The sequence below is a fragment of the Canis aureus genome, chromosome 34 (genome assembly GCF_053574225.1).
Source record: "Canis aureus isolate CA01 chromosome 34, VMU_Caureus_v.1.0, whole genome shotgun sequence".
Taxonomy (NCBI): Eukaryota; Metazoa; Chordata; class Mammalia; order Carnivora; family Canidae; genus Canis; species Canis aureus.
In genome coordinates, this window is record NC_135644.1 from 8,392,677 (window position 1) to 8,404,367 (window position 11,691).

The 11,691-nt window shown below is 37.7% G+C and overlaps 1 protein-coding gene across 2 annotated transcripts in view; it reads left to right on the plus strand.

The window, feature by feature from the left end:
- CCDC141 (coiled-coil domain containing 141) overlaps positions 1–11,231 on the plus strand; it is a 175,355-nt gene extending 164,124 nt beyond the window's left edge. The window contains exons 22-23 of one of the 2 annotated variants that reach the window (XM_077883463.1): positions 296–409; positions 10,314–11,231. In XM_077883463.1, the coding sequence (XP_077739589.1) occupies positions 296–409; positions 10,314–10,334 (135 nt within the window). In that variant the 3' untranslated portion in view covers positions 10,335–11,231. Of the gene's footprint in view, positions 1–292; positions 410–10,313 lie in introns of both variants that reach the window. The other variant, XM_077883462.1, reaches the window with a different exon arrangement.
- Positions 11,232–11,691: the final 460 nt, after the last annotated feature.

Here is an 11,691-nt window from a genome sequence, read left to right on the forward strand (position 1 = left end):
TAGAGAGCATTCCTCTAGGTACATCCTACTTCACTAATGACTTTGTTCTGGCTGGGCCTTTGAACAACCAATTTTTATTGGCAATGGACTTTATCAAAAGAGCGAGGTAGATGGGGAACTGTGCACTTGACAAGATAATTTTGTAAATCACATCATGAGAGTAGTCAGTCTCTTGTGGAATACATTTGCTGAAAGGCTCCAAGTGGCCTAGGTTTTCTTTCAAGTAGTTCTTATGTAGCACTGTGCTTCCAACTTCCCTGGCCAAGCTCTCACTAACCATTGCTTTGTACAGCAGGGAGACATTTTAAAGACAAATGTGAATCAGGAAGATTTCCATGATGACTTCATCGACCTGCTGAAAGAACCAGCGAGAAATAAGCAGACACTATTCAATGAAGAAAGGAATAAGGTAAACAAAACTATGATTTCAACTATTCACTTCATTTTGAGGTTAGAGTCCTTGTTCATTGAAAAAAAAAGTGAATTAAAGCCTTCTTGTCTAGCTGAATCAAATCTTTCAATGTAAATGCAATGTGCACTGTACTTCCTTTCTACCCTTTACTTAGTCCTTCTTCTTCCACCTATGCTATTTCCCTTAGAGTGCCTCCTATTTAATAGTGGGACCACAGCATTGCACAGTGGTATTTGGACAGCCATTCAGTCACCATACTGTCACCCCAAACCACTTCTATTTCTCCCACCTTTAGCTGCATTTGCCATTTTCCTTTTATAGTCAACCCCAACTTCAAGTTTGACTTCTCTCTATCATACCATCAAGCTGTGGTTCTGCTATTTTACACTACCCACCAGAAAACCTTAATACATGAAATTATCTTGTGTCTTGTTCCCAGAAAGATGATATTTCCAGATATATATTAAAACATAGAATCCAACTGAAATATAAATGCTAAAGTAGAGAAATATTTAAAATCTGTATATTACAGATAAATTAAACTTGTAGCAAAAACTGCAAATATTCACAAAATGCAAATGTTTCATGACTTCAAAAGTGTTATTATATAGATTTTTGGTGTAAGTTGCTCACTCTCTATTCATAGCTGCCGGACTATAATTAGTTCCTATCTTTTTGCTTTGCCAAGTTTGCTTCCAATGTTTCTCTCCCTCCCAAGGAACTGAAGGAACAAAGAGTCAACGTTATTCTCAACTGCTCCCAAATTAATAAAGTATACTTCCTGTGACATGAGAATTTAAAATAAATATCTCTCCACTTGTAGTTATCTCATGGAGAAAGTTTTATCTTTCTTTGAAGTCAGTACAATTCTTAGATTTTCTATATAACCTTCTAAAACCTTTTCCACAGGCTAAATCTATGTCAAGGTCTACTACATATATACAGTCTCCAAGAAGCAAGTATCATTATGCAAATGGAATTTTTTGCTGCATGGTCTTGAAGCATTTAAACCCTGGTTCTATTCTGAGGCAAAGGAAAGCTGCCAAACTTTGATCACGTCTTAAATCAGATGGTCTTTTGTTACTATGATTGGTCTATCAGTGTTACTCAATCTCAGCACTATTGACACTTTGGCCCAGAGAATTCTTTGTTGTGGAGAGCTGTCCTGTTTAGCAACATTCCTGGCCTCTATCAACTAGATGCCAGTGGCAGCCACCACCACCTCCCCCCCTTCTCCTCCCAGTTGTCACAACCAATGTCCACAGACATTGTCAAATGTTTCCTGGACAGCAAAATCACCCTTGATTGAGACCCACTACTTGAAATAGTAAAGAATAACATTAAATGCATCACATTTTCTTAACTAAGTTTCTAAGAGATACTTAATTCAACTTATTTTTAAAATTCTGCACATTTTCTACATTGTCAACCACACACATGTACTAAGAACTGAAGTGAAAATCATTGCTACCAAAGCAAACCATGATCATTTGTACTTAATAATATGGATTTTCTTGCTTTTATTTATTTCTCTTAAGAAAAAATTAGAGGAACAGATTCCTTTAAATATAAATGCAAGATTTATTTTCATTGAGAAATATGCTTTATTTTAATATAAGTTAAAAGGTCATCTGTCATTTGGTATAAAAGTGAAGGTTCCCTATTATAGCTCCCAAGAACTCTCACTGACATCATTTCACATATACATTCTGGTGTAGTTGGGCACAGAGAGCAAAATGAAAGGATGGCAGTAATTTCCCTTTTAAACAGCTCAACCACATTTACCTTTTTATTGTCTCTATCATTTATATTATGGGTCATATGCAATGATTCTCAAAAAAACCATGTGAACAGATAACAAAAATCACCAAGTTAAAACAAAAAAAAAAAAGAGCTTAGCGGGGAATCACTGTGTCCAATTCTGATACCCCAAATGGTATTGATCATCCTTGGAAAGTTATTTGGCTCAAAAGAACAATTCTAGAAATGTGTAGTTGGAGGAAGATGGCAGCAGAGTAGGAGGGCCCTAGGCTCCTCTGGTCCCATGAACACAACTAGATAACTATCAAATCGTCCTAAACACCCCAGAAACTGACCTGAAGACTTACTGAATAAACTCCACAACTAAAGGGAGAGAAGAGGCCGTATCAAAGAAGGTAGGAAGTATGAAGATGTGGTTTAGGGGAGAAGCAGATCACAGGTGCTGTGGAGGGCAAGTGGCTATAGTTGCTGAGACGGGTGAGAGAGAGGAGCACACAGGAGAATGCACAAGGAGAACTTTTCCCCAAAAACCTTGGCTTAGAAAACAAAAGGGACTGTTTTATGGGATTGGAAACAGGCTTGATGTAATGAACAGCAGGCTAGAAGAAGCAGAGGAATGAATTAGTGACCTAGAAGACAAAATACTGGAAAATAATGAAGCTGAACAAAAGAGAGAAAGAGAATTATGCAACACAAGAATAGATTTAGGGAACTCAATGACTCCATCAAACGTAGTAACATTCATATTCTAGGAATCTCAGAAGAAGAAAGAAAAAAAGGGGCAAGAAAACATATTGGAAGAAATAATAGTGGGAGCCTAGATGGCTCAGTTAGTTAAGTGTCTGCCTTCAGCTCAGGTCATGATCCTAGGGTCCTGGGATCGAACCCTGCATCAGGCTCCCTACTCAGGGGGAGCCTGCTTCTCCCTCCCCTTCTGTTCCTCCCCCCACTTGTGCTCTCTCACTTTTGAGTAAATAAATAAAAAATCTTAAAAAAAAAAAGCTAAAAACTTCCCTAATCTGGGGAAGGAAACAGATATCCAGATCCAGGAAGCACAGAGAACTTCCATCAAAATCAACAAAAGCAGGCATATTGCCAACACCAAGACATATTGCCATTACATTTGCAAAATATAGCAATAAAGAAACAATCTTAAAAGCAGCTAAAGAAGTCCTTAACTTACAAGAGTAAATCCATAAGGCTAGTTAGAGATTTCTCAACAGAAAAATGGTAATTCAGAAGGGAGTGGCATGATATAGTCAACATGCAGAATGGGACAAAATCTGCAGCCAAGAATACTCTATCCAGCAAGGCTATCATTCAGACTAGAAGGAAAGATAAAGTTTCCCAAACAAAAACTAAAGCGATTCATGACCACTAAACCAGCCCTGAAAGAAACATTAAAGGGGACCTTTGAGTGTAAAGGAGAGACCAAAAATGACAAAGACATGAAAGGATCAGAGAAAATATCCAGAAACAATGACAAAACAAATAATAAAATGGCAATAAATACATATCTATCAACAATTACTTTGAATAAATGGGGTAAACCCTCCAGTCAAAACACTTATGATGTCATAATGGATTTTAAAAAAAGACCCATTATATCCTGGCTACAAAAGACTCATTTTAGACCTAAAGACACCTGCAGGTTGAAGTGAAGGGATGGAGAAACATTTAGCATGCAAATGGATGTCAAAAGAAAGCCAGAGTATCAATACTTGTATCAGACAAATTAGACTTTAAAACAAAGACTGTAGCAATAGACAAAGAAGGGCGTGATGTAATCATAAAGGGGACAATCCAACAAGAAGATATAACAATTGTAAATATTTATGCATCCAACATGGGAACACCCAAATATATAAAACAATTAAAAATGAATATAAAGAAATTATATTGATAATTTGATAATAATACAACAATAGCAATATAGGACTACTTCAAGAAGCAAGAAAAATCTTGAATAAACAGCCTAACCTTAAAGGAGCTAGAAAAAAAAAAGAACAAATGAGGCCTAAATCCAGCAGAAGGAAGGAAATAATAAAGATTAGAGCAGAAATAGATGAACAGAAACTAAAAAACCAAAACAAAACAAAAGAACAGATCAATGAAACCAGGAGCTGATTCTTAAACTAATGAAAAATTAATAACATAACTTGGTAAGTATAGCCAGACTTACCAAAAAGAAGAGAAAGGACTCAAATAAATAAAATCACAAGTGAGACAGGAAAAATAACAACCAACACCATAGAAGTATAAGAGAATATTATGAAAAACTATATGATAACAAACTGGACAACCTAGAGGAGATGGATAAATTCCTAGAAACATATGAATTACCAAGACTGAAACAGGAAGAAGTAGAAAACTTTAACAGACTGATAACCAGCAAAGAAATGGAATCAGTAACCAAAAAAATCCCAAAAAACAAAAGTCCAGGGCCAGATGGCTTCACACGCAAATTCTATCAAACATTTAAAGAAGAGTTAGTACCTATTCTACTCAAACTATTACAAAAAATAGAAAAGGAAGGAAAACTTCTTAATTCTTCTTAATTAAAACTTCTTAATTCGTCCTATGGGGCCAGCATTACCCTGATACCAAAACCAGTTAAAGACTGCACCAAAAAAGAGAACTACAGGCCAATGTCCCTGATGAACATGGATGCAAAAAAATCTCAATAAAATAGAAGAAACACAATCCAACAATGCATTAAAAAAAAAATCATTCACCATGATCAAGTGGGATTTATTCCTGGGTTGCAAGGATGGTTCAGTATTCACAAATCAATGTGATATACCACATTAATAAAAGAAAGATAAGAACTAAATGACCATGTCAATAGTTGCAGTAAAAGCATCTGACAAAGTACAATATCCATTCATGATAAAAATCTTCAACACAGTAAGTTTAGAGGGAATATTACCTTAACAAAGGGCCCTATGTGAAAACTCCCACAGCCAATATTGTCTTCAATGGGAAAAAACTGAGAGCTTTCCCTATATAGTCAGGAATAAGACAGGGATGTCTATTCTCATCACTGTTATTTAACATAATACTGGAAGTTGTAGTCTCAGCAATCACACAACAAGAAGAAATAAAAGCATCCAAATCAGCAAGGAAGGAGTCAAACTTTTACTATTTGCAGATGGCATGATACATTATATAGCAAATCCAAATGACTCTACCAAAAAACTGCTAGAACTCATAAACTAATTCAGTAAAGTTGCAGAATATGAAATCAAATACAGAAATCTGTTGCATTTCTATACACCAATAATGAAGCAGCAGAAAGAGAAATTAAGGAACCAATCCCATTTGCAATTGCACTAAAAACAATAATATACCTAGAAAGAAACCTAACCAAAGAAGTGAAAGACCTATACTCCAAAAACTATAAAATACTGATGAAAGAAATTGAAAATGACAGAAAGAAATAGACATTCCATGCTCATAGATTGGAAGAATAAATATTGTTAAAATGTCTACGCTACCTGGGGCACCTGGGTGGCTCAGTCAGTTAAGCATCTAGCTCTTGATTTCAGTTCAGGTTTTGATCTCAGGGTTGTGAGTTCAAGACCAGTATTGTCTATATTACCCAAAGCAATCTACAGAAATAAAGGAATCCCTATCAAAATACCAAGAGCAGTTTTCATAGAACTAGAACAAAACATCCTAAAATTTGCATAGAAACACAAAAGACCCAAATAGCCAAAGCAACCTTGAAAAAGAAAAGCAAAGCTGGAGACATCACAATTCCAAACTTCAAGTTACACTGCAAAACTGAAGTGATTAAAGCAATATGGTACTGGCACAAAAATAGACACATAGATCAATAGAACAGAATAGAAAACCCAGAGATGATCCCATACCTACATGGTCAATTTTCAACAAAGCAGGCAAGAATATCTAATGGAAAAATAGTCTCTTCAACAAATGGTGCTGGGAAAACTGAACAGCAACATGCAAAAGAGTGAAACTGGGCCACTTTTTGCATCATACACAAAAATAAATTCAAAATGGATGAAAGATCTAAATATGAGACAAAAAGCCATTAAAATCCTAGGGAGAAAAAAAAAATCCTAGGGAGAACACAGCCAGTAATCTCTTTGACGTCGGCCATAGCATCTTTTCTAGATATGTCACCCGAGGCGAGGGGAAAAAAAAAAAAAAGCAAAAGTGAACTATTGGGAGTACATCAAAGTAAAAAGCTTCTGCACAGCAAAGGAAACAATCAGCAAAACTAAAAGGCACCCTACCAAATGGGAGAAGAAAATTGCAAATGACATATCTGATAAAGGGTTAGTATCCAAAATCGACAAAGAATTTATCAAACTCAACACCCAAAAACCAAATGATATAGTTAAAAAATGGGCAGGAGACATGAATAGACATTTTTCCAAAGAAGACATACAAATGGCTCATAGAACCATGAAAAGATGCTCAACATCACTCATCACCAGAGAAATATACAGCAAAACTAGAATCAGATATCACCTCACACAAGTCAGAATGGCTAAAATTAACAACACAGGAAACAACAGGCGTTGGCAAGGATGCAGAGAAAGGGAAACCCCCTTGCACTATTGGTGGGAATGCAAACTGGTGCAGCCACTCTGGAAAACAGAATGCAAGCTCCTCAAAAAGTTAAAAATAGAACTACCACTATGCCCCTATGTTATGGAAACAGCTCAAGTGTCCATCGACTGATGAATGGAGAAAGAAGTTGTGAGGTAGAAAGATAGATTGCTATGTGTGCGTGTGTGTGTGTGCGTGTGTGTGTGTTTCATTATGGAATATTATTCAGCCATAAAAAAGAATGAAATCTTGCCACTTGCAAGGACATGGATGGAGCTAGAGAGTGTTATGCTAGGTGAACTAAGTCAGAGAAAGACAAATATCATATGAATTCACTCATATGTGGAACTTAAGAAACACAATAAACCAACATAGGGAGAAAAAAGAGAGAGAGGCAAACCAAGAGATAGACTCTTAACCATAGAGAACAAACTGCTGGTTACCAGAGGGGAGGTGAGTGGGGGGATGGGTGAAGTAGGTGATGGGGGTTCACCATGAACTTGTGAGAGCACCAGGGATTGTATGGAAGTGTTGCATCTCACTAGATTTTTCTACCTGAAACTAATATGACACTGTGTGTTAACCAACTGGAATTTAAACAAAAACTTTTTAAAAAGAGAACAATTCCACCAGACTACTACACGAATACATTCATCACAGAATTTTCTCTTGGAGATAATAAAATGCTTCTTATTTTTCAAACCCAAAAATGCAGCACGTGGAATTAGGCAGCGCCTATTGCACTGCTAGTAAATGCAGTGCCCATTGCACTGCTCACAGATTAGTGATGATATTTTACCTCCAAGGCGAGGGCTGTAATATCCACAGTAATATCTGAAAACTCCTAAGGTTAAATGGGCACCAAGACCATAAAGAGATTCCCATGAAATCACAGAACTTTATTCAATAGAGGATGCAGGCTTGCAATGCCCACATTTAGCGTCATAGAATTCAAGTGCTAGGAGGAATTTAGCAATCATCTAATCAAATCTTATTTTACAGTTGAGGAAATTGAGACTAAGAGATCAAATATTTTGCCCTCCACAAATCCCAGAAAGTACAGTCAGAACGGGATGGGCAGCCCCATTCTCCTAAATTTCAGACGTGTTCACTTTTTCCACAAGACCTACAGGGAGCTCCAAGGAAGTGCTGCATATAAATGAGCTGCTTTGTAATGATACTGCAGATTCCCATGCTGACCCTTTTCCCTCTTTCCCTTCATCTGTTTACACGATGATTAATAAAGCAATAGCATGGAAGTGCTTTTTTAAAAAATATTAATAGGGATTTTTAATTCTATGAAGTAAATCTGTAATTTAGGAGCTTTCCCAGGCCACAAAGGAAATCATAGCTGGGAAATGATGTTGCCAGTTTAAGACTCAGGTGTACTAGTTAATTCTCATACGTTAAAGATACTGCCCGCAAAAGCGGGGAGCTTGGGAGCCTTCTCTGAACTGAGCTCATTTAAACTACATACTTACATAGAATCTTTCATTTTGGCAAGGAGATATAACAATCCATTCCTGTATGACTCAGAGCCAGGGACACACAGGCAATGAAGGCATCATTCCCCCACTTCATGGTGATAATTTTTTGCACCCCAAGAAGAACAGATAATATAAAACAAATTTATGTTTCAAAGTTACCCTCAATATACATGATCTAAGAGTTCAGTTTGGAGGTACTATAGCATACAGGAGACAATTTAAAAATTTAAGAATCAATTACTTAACTCTCCCTACAGTCTTAGAACCAGACTGATATGGGGGTCAATTGGAGTAGAATGTAAGACCCACGGGTTAATAAATACTCTCTCACCCCACAGAGAGAATTGTCTGGATCCCCCTGCCTGCATAAAGTACATAACTGCAAAAAAGAAAAAAATAATGGCTGGCACGTAGTGTTAATGCTTACTTGCAGTTGGCAGCATCAAAAATATCTATCGTAAATCCTTTTCTATCATTTGCCTTGTAATTTATTATTTTTTTAAGTTGAAGTAAAGTTGGCACACAATATTACTTTAGTTTCAGGTGTACAACATTGTGGTTCAACAACTTTATATGTTATGCTCTGCTCACCACAAGTGTAGCTACCATCTCGTACATACAGCACATTACTAATATAATGCTGTAGGCTAATTATACTTGAATTTTAAAAATTAATTAATTAATTAAAAAGGAAGTTTTGTAGAATTCCATAATGACTTAAAAAACTGAAAGCTTATTTATTTGCTTTTGGAAATAAAGGCAGAAGTACCAAGAGCCAACATGGATTGACTCAGGATAAATTGCATTAAATTCACCTTATTTTATTTGGTGAGATGATTATTTAATGGATAATCCTAGGTTAGTGCCATAGGCAAAATGTATTGTGATTTCAAAAAGTCATTTGATAAACCCATTCATGATCTCTCTCTCTTAAAGTAGGTGGAAAGAAATGAACTGAATAAGTTTGGTTGGGTTATAAGTGTTCCAGGAATGTTAGATTGTTCTACTGTGTCAACCTGGAAGACAGTTTGCTTTGCCTTGGGGAGACATCTGACTTTGACCTGAACTCTGCTGTGTTCAACATTTTTGTCAATGGCATTACTAGAAGAGGTAGAGAATTTTAGCTGATTAAAAACTCAGTATGAGTCAATAGCCACACCTAGTTCTTTTTTTTTTTTTAATATTTTATTTCTTTATTCTTGAGAGAGAGAGAGAGAGAGAGGCGGAGGGAGAAGCAGGCCCCATGCAGGGAGTCTGACATGGGACTCGATCCCGGGACTCCAGGATCACACTCTGGGCCAAAGGCAGGTGCCAAACCACTGAGCCACCCAGGCTGCCCACCACACCTAGTTCTTATAAAAACAAAAACAAAAAAAGGATGAATATAATCACTAAAAATATATCACATAGATCAAGGAGATGTTGGTCCACTGATTAGTTCCCATCTGAAAGTAAATAAATCTTGGAAATAAACATTTAGGGGGAACATAAATAAGTTGAAATGTTTCTAGAAAAAGATTTGATAATACTCCGTCTCTCTTATTGTCAGTAGAAATTATCTGGTAGTGTTCTTTTCTGTGGACAGTATTTTTCTACATTAGGAATTGTAGGCAGTAAATACAAAAACATAATATTCTTGGATTCCCTTGTGAGTTCAGCACCATCTGAAAGAGAGGAGTCAGGAATCAGTAACTAGTCAAAGCTGGCTCAGAGAAATGGCTTGGACTTTTCTAGGGGGTCTCCTAAAACTTAATCGCTGATTTAGATAGCTTTGCCTACCCAGACACTTGGGTACACAGCTAAACAGCCACAGGCTTTCTGTTCAGGGCTTTTCAAACTTTAGAGCTAGTGTGAATACACACATTTGGTGAAAGGCAGATGCACAAGAGAGGCCTCAAAAAGTCAGAGCTGAACATGCTCAGTCTAAACCTGCAGTTGGCAAAGTCATCTCCTCCCCAAGAGGGAGGGGGGAGTGAGAAGACTAGACTGGATTTTTAGTCAGGTTTCTCTCCTAAGCTTGTTGCAAATTTTCAGACAATTCTTCAACATTCTTCTTCTCTGGAGAGACACAGGTTACCCAAAGAAGTCACTAAGAAGTTGCCTGGCCATGGAAGATCCTCAAATCAACAAATGTCCCTGCTATGAAGGAGCTGATAGCCCAGTAGGAGTGGGACTTCTGTAAAGTTGACCAGGATGATAAAAGTTCTACAACCAAGGCCGAAGAAGACCTGGAGGTTTTGGTACAAAGAAAGAGACTGAGAGGTTGTGGCACCAATTCTCCAAAAAGTCAAAGGGCTGTGGAAATAGGAGAATAGTTAGTCATCTATGTCGCCCCAGGAGGCCAGTTCAGATCCACTGTTGGATACTCAGTGAAGGCATATCCTTGCTAAATACAGGAAGAGATTCTTAACACAAGTAAAGCATAAAATTCTTTGCAAAGAAAGCTCTCTTTCCCAAAGAGTATTCAAACAGAAGCTACCAGATTGTCATCAAGGAGATTCCTAGACTGAACAGGAAGTTGGACCTAAGTCCCTGTGAGAAGGAAAATAAAGGCAGAGCTAAACCGGAAGAAAACCAGAAGGAAGGGGCATTTCCTACTGGATATGTGTTTATTTAGTAATTTTTTTTTTAAATGGCAAGAACCTTTAAAAACTTTTGGCTTTTAAACCCAGAGTTTAAACTTCTACTAAATGGCTGGAGGAAGCCACTTTCTCTAAAGCTATAAGGCTAAGGATAGTGTGTGTCTCTGGGGTAGTGGAAGGAGCATCGTTTTGTTTTTGCTTCTCATCTTCCACCTGAAAACGCATTTATTTCTCAAAAATTATAAAGTATTTGTCAGGGGTAGGACTATGAGCTAAAATGAAGAACTCAAAGTCAAGGCAGGACATAATGTTCTTATGTGCAAGCAGTAGCAATGGGACAAAACCTGGTAATTGCTAAGCAAAAATGTACCCCCAAACTGAGGAAAGGCAAAAAAAAAGCTAAAACAACAGGTTGAGCTAGATGAGATCCCTTTCAGCTTGAACTCAGTTTGGAGTCTATGCCCAATAGGATATTTGAGCTTCTTCTTAAGCCAGAGATGGACGTGGGTCAGGGGGGAGAAATACTAGGGTAGTGGGGAGATAGAGGGGTTAGTGGGGAGAAATACTAGGTTACTGGGGAGATAGAGGGGTTAGTGGGGAGAAATACTAGGTGGGCGTCAGCAGCAGGAGGTGAGGTCCTGCTGTTCTGGGCTCCTAGCCTGAGGGGCACCCTCCATGGCATGGAGGGATCGTGGCAGGCACTCCCCCTTTTGTATCTTGGGTTCTCTTGTGAAAGACCATACTGTGGGATTGTGCCATCCATGTCTGCCTCCCACGCAGGCTGTTCTGTCTGCGAGGGCAGAGGTTGTGTCTTTACTCTCACTCATCCCAGCTCACCAATCCCAGCATGGAACCTGGTACAACACAG